Genomic DNA, 23,912 nt, shown 5'->3' with positions numbered 1-23,912 from the left:
TAGGATATCTTTACAATCTAGATTCTTAAGGTGATGATGTAGAAGAATGAAAGAGAACTTAGAGCATTTCAGCTCCCTCAAGAAAACAATGATTCTTTTGAACTACAAAGAGGAATGAAAAGATATGTACGAGGTAAAGGAAAAGCACAGAATGATGATACGCGACGAATTCAAGGTAAACGTTGCATCAAAGGTTGAACCATAGTCTTTACGTTCAAATGTTCAAGTGCGACGGAATATCAAATCGACTTTTGCTACAGGATAGATTTTAAGAATAGTGTGTTTTGCCTGTGTACGTATGTCTGTGTGTATATGTCTTAAGAGAGGTTTGGGGTTTGAGATCAATAGGATAGGGAACCTTAAGATAAGTTTAGTTGTCATGATGAACTTATGCTTTGTTATGTATAGTATGTTCATGGCTCTTCAAGTTTGGGACGATGTTTCCCGTGTGACTGGGAGGTGATGATGTTGGACCTGGCCAGTCCACATGATCCAAATCTCAGTAGACGTCTTTTGGGTTGAAAACCCATGTGTTTCAACTTTCGGTTGAAAAGCCAGATGGGCTCTTACTCGAGGTCATTTTGTTCGACCTTGTAGTTAATCATTTCATACCCTCTGGTCATTCTTTTGATTCTCTTGAACAATTTCTACAACACCTTGCTTTGATGTTGTGTTGAGTTTGAGCCTTGCAACTCGTGAGTTGTCATAATAGATCCTTTTGTTTGATAAGACCAAGAAGTGTTAGTCTACCGACGTAGTATACTACCCAAACTATGGCTTCGTATAATTGTGTCTCTTTGTGATTAGTTGAGATTAGTCTTTGTCCTATAAGTGATATCGACCACTCATTATGATAGAAATTCAGAGTTCAAGCTAAGACCGTAATTGTAACACCCCGCCTATTTATATTAAATTTAGAATTATTTTAAACTTAGATTAAGATGATTTATGCCGGAGAAATGAAAATGAGTTTATTCCAACAAAATTATTTTCAAAAGCTTTTATAAAATTTAGTCTTTTGAATTTTTGTGCATTGCATAAATTGAATTATATGAATGTGATTAATTCTATATGCTAATATTATTTTTTAATACTACATGATTTAATTTAAGTCTATGTTAGGCTTTAATTATTTAAATGTGTTGGGCTTTGACAAATATTTATTTGGGCCTTAATTTTTTTTTATTAAAATGATATTCTATAAATACCAAAGCCCACACCAACCTCCTCATTTGTACCACAGCCATGAACAATGTGTTTCACCATGCCTCTACAATTGCTACACTATTCACCCCATGCGCTCACTCCTACAAGTCATACAAAATCCCCTAATCTCAGGGATTTTGGGTAAATTTTTCAAAGTCTCACCTCCCTCCTTTCAATCCTTCACGCATGCTTCTACTCCCTCCTTTCAATCCTTCACGCATGCTTCTACTTTCTATTATTCGTCATTGCTCCTATAAAATATCATCCTCATTCATCTTCTCTCCTTACCACAACAACACAACTTCTACGGTAAAGAATTCTTCTTGTTTATTCAAGTCTCAATCTTCTCATTCATTTTCTAATATCAGCAGATTTCTTTCATATGCAGAGAAAACCATCAAATATCTGCCATTTTTACAGAAACCACCAAACAGAATTCATACAAAAAGGTTTCACCTTTCAATTCCTCTACTTATTCATTCATGCTCAACATCATAGTACGAATAAAACCAACTGTAGATAAAACAAAGAGATACTGAATATTGTTCTTACATTTGGTAACATAGATGAAAAGATTAAATGATACAGAAATGAAGAATTTATATGAACTGGACTTGTGTGTTGCTGTGTTGGCTTGATGTTGAGTGTGTGCTTGCTGTGGTGAGAATCGAGTAAGGAGAGAGAGGGCAGGCGGCGGTCAGCGGTGGCTCCGAGCTGCTGTCTGGCCGGAGCGCGTAGAGAGAGAGAGAGTGAAGCCGAGGGTGCGTGTGTTCTGTTGGCTGGGTCGGAGCTCGGCGACGGCGGCGGCGGCCTGGCAGCTGCTGTCCGTCGAAGCTAGAGAGGAAGAGGGAGAGAGATGGGGCGGAGGCGGTGACTCGACGCCACTGTTGTTCGGCGGCCGGAGTGAGTGGAGGAGGGAGTGAGACAGAGTCATGGTGAGGGAGGAAGGCGGCGATTTCAGATCTGGGGTCGGAGGCGGTGGTGGCCGGCTCTTCGCTGCTGCTGCCGTTGACTGCCGGAGTCGAGGAAAGGGAATGGGCGACGGCTTCCAGTTCGTGTGGGTGAGTGAGCTGTCGTGAGAAAGGGAGACAGAAGGAGATGGAGGTCAGGGGCGGCGGCGGTAGCGGCCGGAGGCCGGCTGCTGTCGTCCGCCGGATGAGGGAAAGGGGGGGAGCTGGGCGGTGGTGTGTGGTGTGTGGTGTGTGTGTGCGTGTGAGGGGAAGAGAGAGATGTTGGGGGAAGCGGCAGTGAGGGGGGAGAAATAAGGGAGATAGGGTTTGGGCTTATTCTTGGGCCTCAAGGAGTTGGGCTGCGTTTTTTTTTTAAAGAAAATCAGTGGGCTGGGATTTATTCATTATTCAGGCCCTTATTTTATTTAATTGGTTTGATTGCTTTTAAGAAGGATTGAGCCCGAATTTAATCAAATTTGGGGTGCATACATGTTTATTAAAATCTGGGCTGAAATTTTAGTTTAAAGGTGGAATGTTATTTATTTTATTTGAGCTGCGAATTTTTCAAATAAAATATGGGCTTCCATTTAATTGTTGGACTTGTTTATTTTGATTTATTAATTTGACTCTTTATTTGAGTTTAATTAATTATTTTTGAAAAAGTTTGCATAATAGTATTTTCTTATTATGTGCATATGTTAAATATATTTATTTAATTATGTGAGTTAAAGCATGAATTAATTTTGCACCAAACATTTTACATAAAATCATTTATGATTAAATTGACTTTATTATTAATTCAATTATTTAAGTAAAATCGAGCAAGGATATTGTTGGCGTCCTTAACTCAAGAATTTTAGTTTTCAAATATTTATTTATTAAATTTTGAAAACCCGGCTAAGTGAATCATAGAAAGATAAGCACTACACTATGACTTAAGATTAGATTCAGGAGACCTATTAAGATTATAGATTTCTTGTAGGCTTTGTGGATCGTGAGGAGTAGCACTACTATACCAATTCAGAGTTAAGAATAAACGACAGGCATTGCCTAATCAGGTGGGCTTATTTTCCAAATGTATGATTTAGCTATTGAGCTTAAATGTTTCAATGAAATGAAAACTGTTTATCCGATAAAATATTTTGTGCACTCTGCTCTGTTTAAGGCTCGCAACAATGAATCGATCGAGGTTCTCTCTTGACCTAACACGTTATTTGAGAATTGTGTACACCTATTAGCTGACCTGGTGGATTGATCTCCATCGGGCACTAATCATGTATGAGGCGTTATAAGGGTGCTCGACGGGATGTGTTCCGGAGCATTGGGTCCCAAATGGGAACTTGACTGGGTTACGCCCTCAGTTCAAGTAAGCAGGAGTAATGGATCTGTCGGTGGCTAAAAGGTCCGAGATCACAGCGAGTAACGGAAAGGGAGTGTGACAATTGCGCGCAATATAATAAAATGTTTTAACATGCTTAGAAGTTATTTCAATTTAAAACCTTCTAAGTCATGTCAAGTATAATTGGATAAACTGCTCTTATGATTATGAAATGTTTATAAAAATGCTAGCCCACTAAGTACATTAGTACTTAGCCCAAAATTACTTTCAAATGTTTTCAGGTTGATTGGTTGGTGCTGACGGGGCAGAGCTGAGGCTAGGGTTCAACTCAGTATTTTGTCTTCCGCTGTTGCATTAGCTCTTATTTGTCTTATGTTTCTCTATCTTAAAAACTTTTATGTTAAATTCTGAATTATGTTTCTTATCGAGCTTAGACTCTCAACTCTAGCACTATGTTATTTAATATTGGTTATCAGAAGCATGAAACCAAACTTGTGATCCTAAGATTTAGAATGTTATTAATTGATTACTATCAGTTGATTTATGTCTTTCTTCACTCAAAGGGCGTTGCCCGACTTCTTATCCTATTATTTGAATTTCACAAGGTCCTTCCCTTGTTCATTTCTATGATTTTAATCGCACCCCGATTATAGTTTATTCCTTCAAGAATTGGGGTGTGACAGAATGGTATCAGAGCATAAGTTTCCTTTCATGTCTCTGATAACCGTAAGTTTTTAATGTCGAGTCTAGAATAGTACCTCTAGGCTTCTAAGAAAATTTGTTGACCCTCAACTCGCCGTCACACTGCCGCAACAAAAAGGTACGACTTAAAAATTTCAATGATTATAAATTCTTTCAAAGTTTTTAAGAAGTGCGCGCTTTCAATGTATGATGTTATATGAATTGCTTATCGTTATTTTGAGCCTTTGACTCATATAATCAATGTATGTATGTATGTATGTATGTATGTATGTCGTGTTTGGGACTACCCGAGCCCTTAACGAATAAATGAAATTATGGTCGAGTTAGATTCCATTAATCTTTCCGGCTTAAGAAAAATTTTATGAAAGGGGCATTTATTGTCCATATGTTTAAAGGTTTCAAAAGAAACAAATGATTAAATGAATGAAAAGTTTTATGTTACGATATGAATGATGAGTCTCTTACAAACCGTTTGAGTACTACCCAAGGATACTTTAGAAATGTTAGTCGTGAAAGCTCCGCTTGATCGATTTAAGTAAGGAATGATAAGATAGCAACGTTTAACATAGATATGTTACAACGTAGAAGAAATGTCATGAGATTAAGGTTTCACTTAAGTTATTCCACTTAAGTTTAGATTAGTTTCCACATAGAACTAGTCTTTCACATGGTTACACCATAAAAGTGATATATCTCGTGTATATCTATGTATGTATGTATGTATGCCGAATGGGTCTTTTCTTCTGTTGATTCTCGTCCGTCAATCAGAATGGAAGGTGCACCAAGAGGACGTGGTAGAGGGCGCGTACGTGGCCGTGGGCGTGGTAGAGGATTCATTCCCGAAGAGCCTATTCCACAAGTAGCACCAAATCGCACAGCCGAGGAAAAGTTTCGCAAGGAAAAACCTCCAACGTTTGATGGATTAGGAGAACCTGCGGATGCCGAGAAATGGGTTAGGGCAATAGAACGGATCTTCAACTACATCCGTTGTGATGATGAGGAGAAAGTGGCATGCGCAACTTATCAATTGGTGGACGAAGCTGACTTTTGGTGGGAGTCAGTGAGGCGGACTATGACTGACGAACAGTGGGAGAATTTCACATGGGAAGAATTCAAGGCTGAATTGTATGAGAAATATATACCGGGATGTTATCGACAAAGGAAACAGAACGAGTTTTGGAATTTGAGACAGAAAACGGGAACTGTGACCGAGTATGATAGAGCCTTCAATCAGCTATCAAGATATGCTCCGACGTTGGTGGACAGTGATGAGAAACGTGCAGAGAAGTTCAGAAACGGACTGCGTCACGAGATAGCGATTTCCCTAGCAAGTCAAGGGGGTCTCACCTACGCGCAGACATTGAGCAGAGCCCTCACTATTGAGTCATTGTTGCCAAGGGAAAAAGGAAAATCCCCCGAACAGTCTGGATTTGTACCATCTCAAGATGGTAGTAAGGGAAAGCGAAAATGGAATGAAGGAACTGGTGGAAACATTGGAAATGGGAAGAAACCATGGGTGGCGAATCAAAATCGGAACCAACATCAGAATCCACAACCTCAAACAATGGTTCAAACTCCTTGCCCAAAATGTCAAAAACTCCATCCGGGAGAATGTCTGAAAGGAATGAACGTCTGCTATAACTGAAGAGAGGCCGGGCATTATGTCTCGACTTGCCCAAAGAAGGGAGGTGGAGCACCCCAACAACAAAATCCCGGGAACCAACAGCGACAAAACCAAGGTCCTAGAGGAAATCAGGGGCAACCACAATACGCTAGGGCCTATGCCATTAACCAACACCAAGCAGCAGGAGATCACGGAAACATGGCAGGTACGATTAATGTTTTCGACATGTCGATTATAGCTCTATTCAATACTGGAGTATCCTATTCTTTCATTTCATATGCTGCTTGTAAGATATTAGAATTAACGCCACAATCGTCCGTAACAACGTCAGAAATTAGTACAACTGACGATGAAAGACTGCTACTATGGACGTCACCGCGAACTCAGAGCTCGATATAGGCGCTGAAACATTTAGACATACTTACATGTTATTCCTATGATAGAATTTGATGCAATCCTCGAATTGGTTGACTTACTCAAGTCAGCGCCACGATACTTTTAACAAGAGAAAAGATCCCTCTTCAATCTTCAGGAGAGGACGAGACAAGTTTCCACGACATAACGACGTACCAGAGTTTGAGGAAAATTTTCTAGTTTGCTAAACGATATCGCGCTGTTAGGGAATTAAGTATGTATATGATTTAGTGCCGCACAAGAGTTGAGTGGAATGAAAGTCTAGTATCCAAACTAGATGACCCAGATATGCAATTTCGAGGACGAAATTTTTATAAGGAGGGAGGAATGTAACACCCCGCCTATTTATATTAAATTTAGAATTATTTTAAACTTAGATTAAGATGATTTATGCCGGAGAAATGAAAATGAGTTTATTCCAACAAAATTATTTTCAAAAGCTTTTATAAAATTTAGTCTTTTGAATTTTTGTGCATTGCATAAATTGAATTATATGAATGTGATTAATTCTATATGCTAATATTATTTTTTAATACTACATGATTTAATTTAAGTCTATGTTAGGCTTTAATTATTTAAATGTGTTGGGCTTTGACAAATATTTATTTGGGCCTTAATTTTTTTTTTATTAAAATGATATTCTATAAATACCAAAGCCCACACCAACCTCCTCATTTGTACCACAGCCATGAACAGTGTGTTTCACCATGCCTCTACAATTGCTACACTATTCACCCCATGCGCTCACTCCTACAAGTCATACAAAATCCCCTAATCTCAGGGATTTTGGGTAAATTTTTCAACGTCTCACCTCCCTCCTTTCAATCCTTCACGCATGCTTCTACTTTCTATTATTCGTCATTGCTCCTATAAAATATCATCCTCATTCATCTTCTCTCCTTACCACAACAACACAACTTCTACGGTAAAGAATTCTTCTTGTTTATTCAAGTCTCAATCTTCTCATTCATTTTCTAATATCAGCAGATTTCTTTCATATGCAGAGAAAACCATCAAATATCTGCCATTTTTACAGAAACCACCAAACAGAATTCATACAAAAAGGTTTCACCTTTCAATTCCTCTACTTATTCATTCATGCTCAACATCATAGTACGAATAAAACCAACTGTAGATAAAACAAAGAGATACTGAATATTGTTCTTACATTTGGTAACATAGATGAAAAGATTAAATGATACAGAAATGAAGAATTTATATGAACTGGACTTGTGTGTTGCTGTGTTGGCTTGATGTTGAGTGTGTGCTTGCTGTGGTGAGAATCGAGTAAGGAGAGAGAGGGCAGGCGGCGGTCAGCGGTGGTTCCGAGCTGCTGTCTGGCCGGAGCGCGTAGAGAGAGAGAGAGTGAAGCCGAGGGTGCGTGTGTTCTGTTGGCTGGGTCGGAGCTCGGCGACGGCGGCGGCGGCCTGGCAGCTGCTGTCCGTCGAAGCTAGAGAGGAAGAGGGAGAGAGATGGGGCGGAGGCGGTGACTCGACGCCACTGTTGTTCGGCGGCCGGAGTGAGTGGAGGAGGGAGTGAGACAGAGTCATGGTGAGGGAGGAAGGCGGCGATTTCAGATCTGGGGTCGGAGGCGGTGGTGGCCGGCTCTTCGCTGCTGCTGCCGTTGACTGCCGGAGTCGAGGAAAGGGAATGGGCGACGGCTTCCAGTTCGTGTGGGTGAGTGAGCTGTCGTGAGAAAGGGAGACAGAAGGAGATGGAGGTCAGGGGCGGCGGCGGTAGCGGCCGGAGGCCGGCTGCTGTCGTCCGCCGGATGAGGGAAAGGGGGGGAGCTGGGCGGTGGTGTGTGGTGTGTGGTGTGTGTGTGCGTGTGAGGGGAAGAGAGAGATGTTGGGGGAAGCGGCAGTGAGGGGGGAGAAATAAGGGAGATAGGGTTTGGGCTTATTCTTGGGCCTCAAGGAGTTGGGCTGCGTTTTTTTTTTAAAGAAAATCAGTGGGCTGGGATTTATTCATTATTCAGGCCCTTATTTTATTTAATTGGTTTGATTGCTTTTAAGAAGGATTGAGCCCGAATTTAATCAAATTTGGGGTGCATACATGTTTATTAAAATCTGGGCTGAAATTTTAGTTTAAAGGTGGACTGTTATTTATTTTATTTGAGCTGCGAATTTTTCAAATAAAATATGGGCTTCCATTTAATTGTTGGACTTGTTTATTTTGATTTATTAATTTGACTCTTTATTTGAGTTTAATTAATTATTTTTGAAAAAGTTTGCATAATAGTATTTTCTTATTATGTGCATATGTTAAATATATTTATTTAATTATGTGAGTTAAAGCATGAATTAATTTTGCACCAAACATTTTACATAAAATCATTTATGATTAAATTGACTTTATTATTAATTCAATTATTTAAGTAAAATCGAGCAAGGATATTGTTGGCGTCCTTAACTCAAGAATTTTAGTTTTCAAATATTTATTTATTAAATTTTGAAAACCCGGCTAAGTGAATCATAGAAAGATAAGCACTACACTATGACTTAAGATTAGATTCAGGAGACCTATTAAGATTATAGATTTCTTGTAGGCTTTGTGGATCGTGAGGAGTAGCACTACTATACCAATTCAGAGTTAAGAATAAACGACAGGCATTGCCTAATCAGGTGGGCTTATTTTCCAAATGTATGATTTAGCTATTGAGCTTAAATGTTTCAATGAAATGAAAACTGTTTATCCGATAAAATATTTTGTGCACTCTGCTCTGTTTAAGGCTCGCAACAATGAATCGATCGAGGTTCTCTCTTGACCTAACACGTTATTTGAGAATTGTGTACACCTATTAGCTGACCTGGTGGATTGATCTCCATCGGGCACTAATCATGTATGAGGCGTTATAAGGGTGCTCGACGGGATGTGTTCCGAAGCATTGGGTCCCAAATGGGAACTTGACTGGGTTACGCCCTCAGTTCAAGTAAGCAGGAGTAATGGATCTGTCGGTGGCTAAAAGGTCCGAGATCACAGCGAGTAACGGAAAGGGAGTGTGACAATTGCGCGCAATATAATAAAATGTTTTAACATGCTTAGAAGTTATTTCAATTTAAAACCTTCTAAGTCATGTCAAGTATAATTGGATAAACTGCTCTTATGATTATGAAATGTTTATAAAAATGCTAGCCCACTAAGTACATTAGTACTTAGCCCAAAATTACTTTCAAATGTTTTCAGGTTGATTGGTTGGTGCTGACGGGGCAGAGCTGAGGCTAGGGTTCAACTCAGTATTTTGTCTTCCGCTGTTGCATTAGCTCTTATTTGTCTTATGTTTCTCTATCTTAAAAACTTTTATGTTAAATTCTGAATTATGTTTCTTATCGAGCTTAGACTCTCAACTCTAGCACTATGTTATTTAATATTGGTTATCAGAAGCATGAAACCAAACTTGTGATCCTAAGATTTAGAATGTTATTAATTGATTACTATCAGTTGATTTATGTCTTTCTTCACTCAAAGGGCGTTGCCCGACTTCTTATCCTATTATTTGAATTTCACAAGGTCCTTCCCTTGTTCATTTCTATGATTTTAATCGCACCCCGATTATAGTTTATTCCTTCAAGAATTGGGGTGTGACAGTAATATAGTGTTCGAGTACGAAGACTTAAGTTAATTGGTCTATGATAGTTTTAAGATAGATTCATAGGAAAGTGTTGTGCATGGGATAGGTAACAAGAAATGGGTTGCTGACCATTTTGGTCTTTGGAAAATAGAATACCCCGTAGATGAGCCCTAGGAATGAGGTAGAAGCAAAATGAACCGCCGCAAAAGGACGAGGGAACTTATTCTCAAGTAAATTTCGTGTATATAAATTGGAACTGGGAATCCAATTGATATGAGGAGAGACCCGGATCTATTCTAGATCGGAAAGTTAAAGTATTAAGAAATAAGTCGATACCCTTAATAAAGGTACCTTGGAAGCATCATGATCAAGAAGAGGCGACGTGGGAACTCGAGTCTAGCATGAAGGAGAAGTACCCAGAATTATTTCCTGTGGTACAAATTTCGGGACGAAATTTCTTTTAAGGGGGATAGTATGTCATACCCCGACTTTTAACCCCTGATTAAGGGCTTAATTATTAATAATTAGGGTTCGGCATCCATTAATAATAAAACTGGTTTGATTTATCTGATGTGATTTAATCATTATATATGTGTTTTAATGTGCTTAGTTAAAGAAATTTTTATAAATGCAGTGCATAAGTTTTAATCGGTGAGTTAAGTGTATTTATATGAGCAAGTTATTATGATTTTTATTTGAGGATTACTTGGAATTTTAATTAAGTTTGCAAAGCAAGTGTAGTTTACTTTTACCGAGAAATCAAAGAATGCCGGTTTATGGAAATTGTTTAGCCCTATTTTGTGATAAATCGCTGGGTGTTTACGTGTTATATTGACTTTTATTTTGGTCTCTTTCACTTAAGAGTTGAATGATTTGAGCTTTTGTGCTAATTTTGTTGTCTCAGGATTTTGTGCTCACATTGATTGATATGTGAACAAAATTAAAGTCAGAATTTAGTTGAATGGTCTGATGAAGAATCAAAGTTCGTCTCGATACGAGTTCGTAGGCGAAAACGGATCTAAAATCCGACTTGAAACGAGGGAGAACGGACCAAAACAAAAACACCGCGCGCACGGCGCCCGCCTAGCCTCGCCGCTCGCCTACTTTGGATTTACGAAAGGGGTAGTAGGCGGCCGCCTACTTCTCTAGGCCAACGCCTACTTCTAGGCCACCGCCTTCTCTAGGCCACCGCCTACTTCTAGGCCACCGCCTTCTCTAGGCGGCCGCCTACTGCGTGATCTGGCAGTTACGAATTTTTTAGTTTAAAACCCATCTCTAGGGTTTCACTTTATATTCTCGTCTCCAGCAGCCTCCATAGGCGATTTTCACCTTTTTCTTAAGGTTTTTAGAGTTCCACAACACTTACTTTCAATCTTGGATTCATTGGATTGCTTTGGATGTCAATTAACACTTCATCGGATTGGTTTTCCTTGGATTGCTATGTTTTGTAAGAACTCCCTTTGATTCTCTTTGTTTATGAATCCCTTGGTTATTTAAGTCTTTGTTTCTTGTCTTTAATGAATATGATGATTGAAGATTATTGTTGTTGATTCTATAATCTCTTGGTTTTATGAATCTTTTGGTTAATTGAGTTTTGTGTTTTATGTATTTGATGAATGTGAATATTGAAGTTCATTGTTGTTGATTCTAGATTCTCTTGGTTTTCTAAATCCTTTGGTTTATTTGAATCTTTATTTTGTGTTTTGATTAATATGATGATTGGAGATAATTGTTGTTGAGTTTAGATAATCTACGTGATTCGTAGTTTGTTGCTATTGTTTACCCTTTTCCTTTCTTGTTGATGAATATTTAGAGATTTCTTTTATGGAGATTAAGATTTTCTTGCATTCGAATCTTATGCTTGATTGAGTTTCTTGCCTAGGTAGTTATTAATCTTTGATGTTTACAAGTTTATGATCGTTTGGGTTAGTGTTGGAGTTGGAAACTCTAGTTGATTTCGTTAATGTTCAAATGCCATGTTCTAGTTAGTTCGTCGTTGAGTTGCTTGTGAAATTCTCTTTGATTGTGTGTGTTTGCTTAACATTCATTTGATTAAATGTTAATATGTTATTTCGCCTAGATAATCGTTGTTTATGGTGTTGAATTGATGATTGCTTTCTAGATTGCTAGTTTAGAACCCTAGCTTTGTTTGCCTTTTTGCATTCTTATTGGCTTTCTATCTTTTGCCTAGTTAACTTTATATGCTTTATTTTAATTACGCATTAGTTAATCGGAGAGAAAGTGTCAGACCCAAACTTCTGATTAGAGTGTTTAGGTTTATTTCATGTTTTCTGTGCGTAGCATGATCAAAGCCCTGTTTAGCCTTCCTTGAGAGACGACTTGGGTTAGCTTATTACACTAGGACGACCTCGTACGATTGCGAGTCAATCCATTAGGTGTTTTGGGTTGAGTCAAATTTTGGCGCCGTTGCCGGGGAAGGCTTTAGGCATTTGATTGTGTTGCATTGTTTTCCGTGTTTATTTTTGTTTATTTCTTTTGACTCGGTTATTTTCTCCCTCCGGTGCGTTTGATTTGTTTGTTCGTGTTGTGTATGCAAGGACGTAGAAGCTTGAAGAGAAAGCTTGCACCTTACTACGACAACATTCATCGACCTCGGGAGGTTCTTTCAAGCCTGGAGAAGGAGTTCGAGTCTAGTTCGAGAAGTTTTGTGGAATCACAGTTTCGAGAGAAAAATTGTGAAGAGAGAATTGCTTCCAATCCCATTCTGGAAGCTTTTGAGGAGACACTTTCAGTGCATTCTGAAAAAGAAGAAGAAGCTTGGCCCAATCCTGACCAAGAAGCAATGGCGGAGCAGAATGTTCAGTACATGGGAGATTTTTCCAGGCCAGTTATTGGGACCACTAGCACGTCAGCTATAGTGCTTCCCACGGCGGTCCGAAATTACAATCTGAAGCCCAACGATTCAAACCTGCTGCCGCTCTTTTATGGGATGCCGAGTGAGGATGCTTTACAGTTCATCCGTGACTTCTGCACTCAAGTGCAGACCTTCCCACTATTGGAACTCACCGAGGATCAGTTGAGACTCAAGTGCTTAACTTATGCACTCAAGGACCGGGCTAGAACGTGGTTGTTGTCCCTGCCGCCGAACTCCATCACTACATGGGGAGAGGCGTGTGAGAAGTTCATGCTCAAGTACTACCCTAATCACAAGACTCAAGAGATTAGGAGCCAAATAATGAACTTCATACAAAGAGCTGACGAGCCTCTCCACGAGGCTTGGGAGAGATTCCAAGAGCTCCTCCGCCAGTGCCCACAGCACCAGTTAGCACCCGTCATGTTGATGCAGTTCTTCTATGACGGATTGATACAGACGGCACAGTTTATGGTGGACAGTACAGCAGGGGGCAACATTGCCCGGAAGACAGCTGATGAGCTCAAGGAGATTTTCAACATACTTGCAGCGAGTTCTCAACAGAAATCAGTTAGAGGAAGGAGGGTTGAAGCCAATGCAGTAGCTCCCAACAATGAGCTTCAGAAGCAAGTAGCAGATTTGATGAGGCAAGTTCAACACCTCAAGATGAACCAGACAGAAGCCCCACTAGTTCACGCGCCACCAGCAGAAGGATGTAGAATATGTGGCGATTTTGGTCATGGAACCAACGCGTGCCATCGCACGGGGGAATTCACACCTGAAGGAGAAGCAGAGGTCCATGCTGCTCAGAGCTATCCGGGGAGGCCTCAATTTGAACAGAGGCCTATCTTTAATCAAGGGCAACAAAGCTCCAATTCGGGTTGGAGAGCTCAGCAGCAGAACTACACTCAAGCTTATCAGCAGCAGCAGCCCCCGCAGTATCAGCAGTATCAACAGTTCCCTATGCAACAAGGGAATTTTCAGCAGCAACAGCAATACCAGAATGCCCCCCAACAGTTTCAGAAGCAAGCTCAATCGCAGAAGCCGTCTCTCGAGGACACCATGTAGTCCTTCATGGAGATGACCAAACAGAACATGGAGTCTCAGAGTGCTACCATCAAGCGCCTCGAGACTACAGTTGGGCAACTAACAGGAGCCCTGAATCAGCTGCAGCAAGAACAGCCGACCGGAAAGTTCCCGAACCAGGACAAACAGCCGCATCAAGCTCATGCCGTTGAGGTAGTCAAGGACAAGGCCCCAATAACCATGGGGAGATGGAGAAGCAAAACTGTGCAGGCAATCAAGGCTACCCAATGCCCCAGTGAGCCACTGCCACCCGTCACTGTTGCACTAGACCAACCACCACCCAAGCAAGGAGATCCAGGTAGCTTTATTTTTGATATTAGCTTAGGTGGGGTTGAAAAGGTGTTTGGAATGCTTGATTTGGGCGCGGCAGTCAATTTGATGCTGTTTGATATTTTTGAGAAATTGGGTAATAAAAGGCTGAATTGCACGAATATGAAGATAGAGCTAGCTGACGGCTCTATTAGTAGCCCACGGGGCCTTGTTGAGGATGTTGAGGTGGTTGTTAGGGGGATTAGTGTCTTGGTTGATTTTGTTGTCCTTGATGAGGGAAAAGGGATTAGAGGCGAGAATGGGCATCTCGTGCTACTTGGCCGACCCTTTATGGCTACCACCCGTACTCGCATTGATGTGGGTACGGGAACTGTAAGTATGGCAGGGGCAGGTAGAGCGGTAACATTCTCTGTTTTTGATCAAAAACCTACTACCCCCACTCCCTTAATTCAAATCTGCTCTTATGTTGAAACATTTGATGCTTTGGATGAGGATTGTATTGTGCAGGACTTCCTTAATAAGCTACAGGAAGAGGACGAGATCGTGGAAGAATTTCTTGCTAACTTGCAAGATGAAAATGAGATTGAGAGAGAATTCTTGGATAAGCTACAAGAGGAAGATGATAAAGAGCAAGGCCTTCTGTGTGCCTTGCTACTGGAAGAGAAGCTGGATGAGGTTGGGTCACTAAATTTCGTTGGATGTGTGGATAGAGGGCCATCCCAGGATATGAGCATGGAACACTCATTTGGAGGACCCGCAGCTGCAATTCAAGAAGATGAGTTTACAAGGGCGTTAAGGCAGCTGGAGCTTCAATCGGATTTTGGTTAAGGGACCTTCTTAGTCGGGCTGGCGACTTAAAAACTAGCGCTGCATGGGAGGCAACCCATGTTTTCTTGCTTTTTCTGGTTTCATTTTTCTGTCGTTTTGTCTGTGTTGTGTTTTGTTGCATCTGTTGTTTGGTGCAGGTTGTTGCGTTGGAGACTGCTTGTTCTTTGGATGAGAGAGAGGCAGACATCGTGGGACACTACAGACTCACCACTGGATCGATATTCAGGGATGTTTTTCTCTTTCACCCCTATTTTTGCGAGCACTGAGGACAGTGCTAGATTTTAAGTGTGGGGGGTGTTTGTTGATCCTTTGGGTGCCTTTTTGTTGTGTTCTTGGGCTTTCTTGTGTGGGGCAAATGGTCTCCTTTATCTTGATTGTTGTTTGGCTTCAAGTAATAATGCACACTTTGATGATTTGTTCACAAGTAAATTTCATGCTTTGTGTTGGCTTGGTTGCTATCTTTGTCTCTCAGGCTATGCATATTCCTCTCTTGATGTAAGTTGTTTAATGTTTTGGATGCAACACCCTTATGAGCTATTCTTGACGTGATTTGTCCGGTAGATGCTAGAGGGAGTGTTTTCATTGTGATAGCCTACGATCTTATCCCTTGAGTTTGAATGTTGGTTTGTTGTGAAGTTTTCTATAGCTTTGGGTCTCTGCTCCTCTGACAGTAGTGTTATGAGCATGGAAAACCACGTGAGAACATTTTGGATTACCTCCAAAAGTGTTGATCTCACGAAAGTTGGCCCATCTATTGAGAATGGAATAACATCACCTTTAAAAGAAAGATGTATAAAATTTGATTTGGTTTGATTGTTTATCATCTTCAAGGAAAATGGGATTTGATTATAAAGGCAATCACATTAGGGAATTCACCTCTAGCGGAGAATTGGGTCTGATCGGATTGAATTGTATCATGTGGTTGTTGCTTCTTAAAATCTTAACAATGAACATCTCGTGAGGAATGTGAAAGGCTAAGAGACTTAGATTGGTTGGAGATGTGAATGGTGAGGAAGTTTTCTTGTGAACTATCTTTTGGTATCGTGACTTTGCTTGAGGACAAGCAAAGGATCAAGTGTGGGGGGGTTGTTTAGCCCTATTTTGTGATAAATCGCTGGGTGTTTACGTGTTATATTGACTTTTATTTTGGTATCTTTCACTTAAGAGTTGAATGATTTGAGCTTTTGTGCTAATTTTGTTGTCTCAGGATTTTGTGCTCACATTGATTGATATGTGAACAAAATTAAAGTCAGAATTTAGTTGAATGGTCTAATGAAGAATCAAAGTTCGTCTCGATACGAGTTCGTAGGCGAAAACGGATCTAAAATCCGACTTGAAACGAGGGAGAACGGACCAAAACAAAAACACCGCGCGCACGGCGCCCGCCTAGCCTCGCCGCTCGCCTACTTTGGATTTACGAAAGGGGTAGTGGGCGGCCGCCTACTTCTCTAGGCCAACGCCTACTTCTAGGCCACCGCCTTCTCTAGGCCACCGCCTACTTCTAGGCCACCGCCTTCTCTAGGCGGCCGCCTACTGCGTGATCTGGCAGTTACGAATTTTTTAGTTTAAAACCCATCTCTAGGGTTTCACTTTATATTCTCGTCTCCAGCAGCCTCCATAGGCGATTTTCACCTTTTTCTTAAGGTTTTTAGAGTTCCACAACACTTACTTTCAATCTTGGATTCATTGGATTGCTTTGGATGTCAATTAACACTTCATCGGATTGGTTTTCCTTGGATTGCTATGTTTTGTAAGAACTCCCTTTGATTCTCTTTGTTTATGAATCCCTTGGTTATTTAAGTCTTTGTTTCTTGTCTTTAATGAATATGATGATTGAAGATTATTGTTGTTGATTCTATAATCTCTTGGTTTTATGAATCTTTTGGTTAATTGAGTTTTGTGTTTTATGTATTTGATGAATGTGAAGATTGAAGTTCATTGTTGTTGATTCTAGATTCTCTTGGTTTTCTAAATCCTTTGGTTTATTTGAATCTTTATTTTGTGTTTTGATTAATATGATGATTGGAGATAATTGTTGTTGAGTTTAGATAATCTACGTGATTCGTAGTTTGTTGCTATTGTTTACCCTTTTCCTTTCTTGTTGATGAATATTTAGAGATTTCTTTTATGGAGATTAAGATTTTCTTGCATTCGAATCTTATGCTTGATTGAGTTTCTTGCCTAGGTAGTTATTAATCTTTGATGTTTACAAGTTTATGATCGTTTGGGTTAGTGTTGGAGTTGGAAACTCTAGTTGATTTCGTTAATGTTCAAATGCCATGTTCTAGTTAGTTCGTCGTTGAGTTGCTTGTGAAATTCTCTTTGATTGTGTGTGTTTGCTTAACATTCATTTGATTAAATGTTAATATGTTATTTCGCCTAGATAATCGTTGTTTATGGTGTTGAATTGATGATTGCTTTCTAGATTGCTAGTTTAGAACCCTAGCTTTGTTTGCCTTTTTGCATTCTTATTGGCTTTCTATCTTTTGCCTAGTTAACTTTATATGCTTTATTTTAATTACGCATTAGTTAATCGGAGAGAAAGTGTCAGACCCAAACTTCTGATTAGAGTGTTTAGGTTTATTTCATGTTTTCTGTGCGTAGCATGATCAAAGCCCTGTTTAGCCTTCCTTGAGAGACGACTTGGGTTAGCTTATTACACTAGGACGACCTCGTACGATTGCGAGTCAATCCATTAGGTGTTTTGGGTTGAGTCAGAAAATTTTCCAAACAAAATATTTTCAAATTATTTTTCCTATGATGAGGAATATTATAATTGAGTGAGTGCACTAATATTAGTGCCATATTTATTTTAAATTTTGGTCACAAGAGTTTTGTGTTATAGCATTTCATTAATTAGTGATTAGTCTTTCATGATTTTAATACATGGTTTATTCCTACACCACATACTACCTTACACACACATGATTATTTAATTAATTGAGCATGTGTTTAATTCCTAACCTTGCATGAGAAGGGAACAAGTGGCCAAGTGGACTTTTAATATTCATTAACTACTTAGGAAACTTAGTGACCAAGTTTAGCATTAAACAAAAGCATTTCCTCTCTCTTTCTCCCCTCTCATTTTCGTCCATCTCTCTCTCCCTCTCTACTCTCACTATTTTCTTTTCAATCCATCATGGAAGAACACTCCAAAGCTTCTAAACACATAGATCCACCATCACCACTCCTAGAACTAGCCTTCAATCACCAAGAATCAAGAGAATGATCAAGCTAGAGTTTCCAAACCCAAGTGGATCAAAGAGTTCGCCATTTTCTTAAATATTGAGGGTAAGTGGATCAACCTTAAGATTCCTTAAATCTACCTCCATTTCTTTGATGTTTTGATGGAAGAAAACAAGAAAATCAAACCCCTCCATCATTTCTCTAATTTTCGAAAATTCGGGGTATTTTTACCCTTCAAATATTTTCACTTTCTTTTCTTAAATCGAGGCAATAATTATGTAATTGAGAACCTATTGAGTTGATATCCATGAGTTTTTAAAAGGATTAGAAAGGATTTTGAATTTTCAAAGAGTTTAGTTTGCTAAATTTGGGAAGTTTTGGATTTGAGGTTGATTGATGAATTGATGGATGATATATGCTATTGAAAGTGTTTATATGAGATTTGATGGATTGGATTGATGGTTGAAATTGATTAGTAATTTTTGATATGAGTTAGTTTGATGTAATTTGGGTAAAATTGATTCTATGGTTTAATTTACTAATTGATTGCTTATTTATGCTATTAAGTGTGCCAATTTGATTAATCTAAGGTTGGATTAATGATTTATGTATGTTTGTAGATTTTCAAAAAGTTTAGTTTGTTAAAAATTGGGACTTTGTGATCTATGTGTTAATTGATTAAATTGGCTAAGTTTAATTGTTATTAAGCATGATAGAAATGATAATTAGGGATCAATTTGGTTAATTGTCAAGAATGCCTAAAATTGGTTAAGTTTAGTTTGCTAATAATTGGGAACTTTTGATTAATGAGATAAATACTTGAATTGATGATGTTTATATGTTAGTTAGACTACTAGCAAGGAGAATGCATGATTAATTTGGTTAATGATGTTGATTTGTGAAAATTTCTCGAGTTTAGTTTGCGTGCATACATGAGATCTTGTATATAAGATGAGTTATGAGTCGAGCATGTTTATATATGGCTATTTGATGATAAATTGAGCTTGTATATGCGATATGAGACGAAACGGACCAACTCCTAATGACTTATGTGTTGGCCGAATGTGAGGAGAAAAAGGGGAAGTCGATGTTTGAATTTTCTTGAGTTATATGATCATGTATTTATGTTATTGTGATTTATATGAGCTTAATTTGAATTTTTGAGAATTTTTTTCATCGAAGAAGTCCGGAATTTAGGTATATTTGCTTTATGCTCAAGTGTGGGAGTTAATTTGAGAACCTTTTTAAAGGCTACTGACCTACTGTTTTCGACGCGATTTTGATATCCAAAAGCCATGAAAATTTTATGGTAAGTATATTTGAGAGTTTTGAGCACACTGGTAAAATTTCAAGTCATTCCAACTTCGGTTGGTATTTCTTTAAAATACAAAACCTAAACTGCATATTACTACCGAGAGTTTCAGAGAACAGGGGAAAGAGTCATTCATTTCAGTAGCTTCCTGTGTGATCTAGATTTCCACATTTTTATGGTATTAACCTTATTGTGTTAGCTAGATATCCACCAAATTTGTGCCCAATTTGACAACGTTTACTATTTTTCAAAAATCTAAGTTTTCGATTGCTCAAAACTGCCGAATATGGTAGATCGTGGTAAAAACGTCATATCTCTCAAACCACTTGGAGTTTTCGACTCTACTTTTTTTTTATATGAAACTAGACTCGAAGATCTTTCTTTCGGTATTAGTCTCGAGTCCAGGAGATGTCAGAGTCAGAACAGATTAAATTTTGAAGTTGAATCAGTGTAAAAACAGAGCATGTTTTAATGATGTTTGATTGTGATTCTTATGTGCCTTATGTGATTGTGTTGTCTATGTGTTTGAATGAGATTAGACGAGCCTTATATGAGAGATAAATCGAGACTTAGAACCATGATTTTCTTGAAACCTATCCTTGAACTAAAAGATTTGAGATGAGTGGAGAGTTTATATAGAGTTGAGTAAGGAGATAGAATATGAGATAGAGCATGAGTTAAGGCTTTATGAGTATGGATTTTTTTAAAAGGATTAAAATGTTTTAAATCAATTCCATTTTAATGGAGTTTAAATTGCTTATTTAAGTCATTTATAAATGAATAATGGAATTTCGTATTTATTTACATGGAAATGAAATGTATAGAATGTTATAAGATGGTGCATGATTATTATCTCTTATGTGAACATGTGAATTTCTAAATGATATTAAGTTTAAGGATGTTGAATTCTTTTATTTTGTTTGTTATGTGGTTACGTGATATTATGTGGTTAGTCGATGTTATGTTGGTTTTTGATTGTTTTAATCGAAATGAATTATGGATGCTAGAACCCTAAAACACTAAAAGATACCCTAGGCACGTAGAATTAGACTTTGTCTTGTGACAATTTTCTTCACGAACTTATCGACTCTACATCAATGAAGGTCCGGGCGACAGGAAGTGAAGCCGAAGAAGAAGCGACTCCACGCTAGCTTAAGAACGTTTGAGGTGGGCATTACTTTTACTATACGTATATAGGGATCCCCTGCGTGTCGTAGGCCTCTTATACGAATATATGCATGAGATGATTTTAACTGTTAATTTCAGTTTATTATTATGCCCAAATGATAAATGACTCTTATGAAATGAAAATGAAATGTTTATGAAATGAAATGAAATGTTTATGAAATGATTGACTGCAAAAAATGTTTATGTTTTTATATGAATCCTATCTGTGTTGGTTCGCCAACTTTAAAGGAAATCCAATTGGGATCCTATGCTAGACAAAGGTCGCTAGCTAGGGTTAACGTGTACACTCATGGAGACCGCGAGTCGCTTGCGACCGGTCTTGGCGTCCGTGGTAAGGAGGCCTCCTTCCCGGCGCGTGACAGAAAGGAACAGATATGGATCATATGAAGGAAAATGATCGGCCGATCGACTTTATGAAAATGAAAGAAATGTTTTAGTAAGCGCAGGACTTTCAAGAAAACCCCTGTGTGTTACTGTTATGGCAGTTCAATTTATATATGTATGCATGTTGTATTTTCGGCATATGTCCACTGAGTATTTTTATACTCAGCCCTGCATGTATTTCTAAATGTGCAGGTTGAGCAGCTGATGGAATGGAATGGTGTTGAGCGGGTGTTCCTTTGATCATTTCAAGAAATGTAACCTTGAGTATACATCTTCATATGTATATCTCACACGTTTTCCGCTGCAAAACACTTTGATTAGGATAACTCTATGTTATGAAATTGTTACACGTGTTATTGGGTAACCCACCTTAATCAGTTCTCCTTTATGTGTATGTGTTATAAGTATCCAAATGATCATATATGATCCTAACATTTTATCTATGAGTGACATTACATATACTTTAATGTTAAGTAATTGTCCATATCCGTTCCCACTCATTAATTCTCATCCCAAGTCATAATCCCGGCTAAATCGTCATTAAGGGTAGCGGGCTGTGACAGCTTTGCACTCCGCCGTGATACAGCTCCACCTCCCAAGGTAAACACATAGCCAGAGGTAGATCTCTTCTCATCCCAGTCAGCCTGGAAATCCGAATCGGTGTAACCCAAAGGAAATAGACTGTCTGATTGGTAAACTAGCCTATAATCTCGAGTTCTTTTCTGGTACTTGAGAATATGCTTTACCGCAGTCCAGTGTCCTGGTCCAGGGTTCGACTGATATCTTGCAACCATGCCAACGACATAGCAAATATCAGGTCTCGTGCAAAGCATTGCATACATGAGGCTACCTACGGCGGAAGCATAAGGTACCTTCCTCATTTCCTCAACCTCACTAGGTGTCATAGGACACATGTCCTTAGACAGAGGAATGCCATGTCTGAAAGGTAGCAAGCATTTCTTAGCAGCTTGCATGCTAAAACGAGCAATCACAATATCAATGTAGGACGCTTGAGATAAGCTCAATATCCTTTTCTGACGATCACGGACAACCTTGATCCCCAGGATGTACGCTGCATCTCCTAAGTCCTTCATTTGAAACTGTTCGGATAATCACTTCTTTATGTCCGATAATAGCTCAACATTATTGTCAATGAGGAGGATATCATCTACATAAAGTGCAAGGAAAACCACATCGCCATTGGCATCTAAACGGTACACGCAACTTTCGTTTTCACAACGAGTAAATCCATAGGATTTAATGACCTCGTCAAAACGTTTGTTCCATGACCTCGAAGCTTGCTTAAGTCCATAAATGGACTTCTTCAGCTTCCATACAAGATGCTCTTCGCCCTTTTTCACAAACCCTTCGGGTTGCTGCATATAGATGTCTCTTCCTTCTTCAAGGAAACCGTTTAGAAAAGCGGTTTTGACATCCATTTGCCAAACTTCAAGGTTCATGTGGGCTGCTATGGCAAGGAGTATTCGGATAGACTTAAGCATGGCAACCGGCGAAAAGGTTTCATCGTAATCTATACCCTGTTCCTGGGTATAACCTTTCGCCACCAGTCTAGCTTTAAAAGCTGCGACTTCGCCATCCGAATCTCGCTTTCTCTTGTATACCCACCTACTCCCTATAGCTTCGAAGCCATCAGGTAGTTCAGTTTTCTCGTATACATCCATAGCAGTCATGGATTCTATTTCAGAAACCATGGCGTCGTACCAAGAATCTGCATCCAGATCTTTCATCGCTTGTCTATAGTTATCAGGGTCGACATCCTTTTGTTCATCAACAGGAAGAAGATCCGAAGATTCTCCCAAGAACATAAATCGATCGGGTTGAATTATAACCCTCCCACTACGACGAAGCGATGGCGGTACAGCTGTGACACTGATTTGTGCAGTATCCTGTGGTGCATTCACTTGCACACTTGGCTGGGGTGATGGAATCGCCTGTCCATTGCCTTCGATTTCTTGAAGGACAATCTCGGACCTTGACTTGTGTTCATTTATATAATCCTGTTCCAAGAATCGTGAGTTGGTGCTAACAACCACTTTCTGGTCCTTAGGATTATAAAAATAAGCACTTTTCGTTTCCTTAGGGTATCCTATAAACAGCATTAACTCGCATCTAGGCTCCAATTTCTTCGCTTCCTTGTCTAGCACGTATGCAGGACAACCCCATACCTTTATATGGTTCAAGCTGGGCTGACGCCCTGACCATAACTCAATAGGAGTTTTAGGAACCGATTTGGACGGTACCTTATTTAACAAATAAACCGCTGTTTCCAAGGCATATCCCCAAAACGAAATAGGCAATGATGCATAACTCATCATTGATCGTACCATTTCTATAAGAGTTCTGTTTCTTCTCTCTGCTACACCATTCTGTTGGGGAGTACCCGGTGCAGTCAATTGGGATGTAATCCCACATTTTGACAAGTATTGTAAGAACTCGTTTCCGAGGTATTCGCCACCGCGATCAGACCGCAATGACTTGATAGATTTACCCCTTTTCTTCTCCACTTCTGCCTTGAATTCTTTGAATTTCTCAAAGCATTCAGACTTGCGTTGAAGTAGGTAAATATACCCAAATCTTGAGTAATCGTCAATGAAAGTGACGAAATACTCATACCCTCCACGAGCCTTCGTAGACATTGGTCCACACAAGTTAGAGTGAATCAATTCTAACACATGCGAGGCCCTATTCCCCTTGTCCTTAAAAGGCTTTGCCGTCATCTTTCCTTCTATACAGGATTCGCAGGTTCAAAATGGAACAGCTTGAAAGTCTTTCAAGACTCCATTTGAAACGAGCCTTTGGATCCTATTTAGATTGATGTGGCCTAACCATAGGTGCCATGCATGCGTATATTGTTCATGAGAATAATACTTCCTCTTATTCGGATTAGGACAGATTTGTGATGTAGATGCAACATGGACAAAATTTTTAATTGGACATGTAATAGTATAGAGAGAGTTGT

General features: G+C 39.3%; 1 protein-coding gene and 1 long non-coding RNA gene across 2 annotated transcripts; both read left to right on the top strand.

The window, feature by feature from the left end:
* The first annotated feature begins 4,966 nt into the window (after positions 1-4,966).
* On the top strand, positions 4,967-5,842 carry LOC131008079 (uncharacterized). The gene has a single exon (XM_057934979.1). It carries the CDS (start codon positions 4,967-4,969, stop codon positions 5,840-5,842), a length of 876 nt encoding a protein of 291 aa, XP_057790962.1.
* Positions 5,843-17,887: 12,045 nt separating this feature from the next.
* Positions 17,888-21,376, top strand: LOC131011434 (uncharacterized). The gene is made up of 3 exons (XR_009096922.1): positions 17,888-18,153; positions 20,464-20,527; positions 21,125-21,376. It is a non-coding gene; the product is annotated as an uncharacterized LOC131011434 (long non-coding RNA).
* Positions 21,377-23,912: the final 2,536 nt, after the last annotated feature.

The sequence above is a fragment of the Salvia miltiorrhiza genome, chromosome 2 (assembly GCF_028751815.1).
Source record: "Salvia miltiorrhiza cultivar Shanhuang (shh) chromosome 2, IMPLAD_Smil_shh, whole genome shotgun sequence".
Lineage (NCBI taxonomy): Eukaryota > Viridiplantae > Streptophyta > Magnoliopsida > Lamiales > Lamiaceae > Salvia > Salvia miltiorrhiza.
Note: the sequence above shows the minus strand (reverse complement) of the source record. Positions and strands in the feature narration are given on the sequence as shown.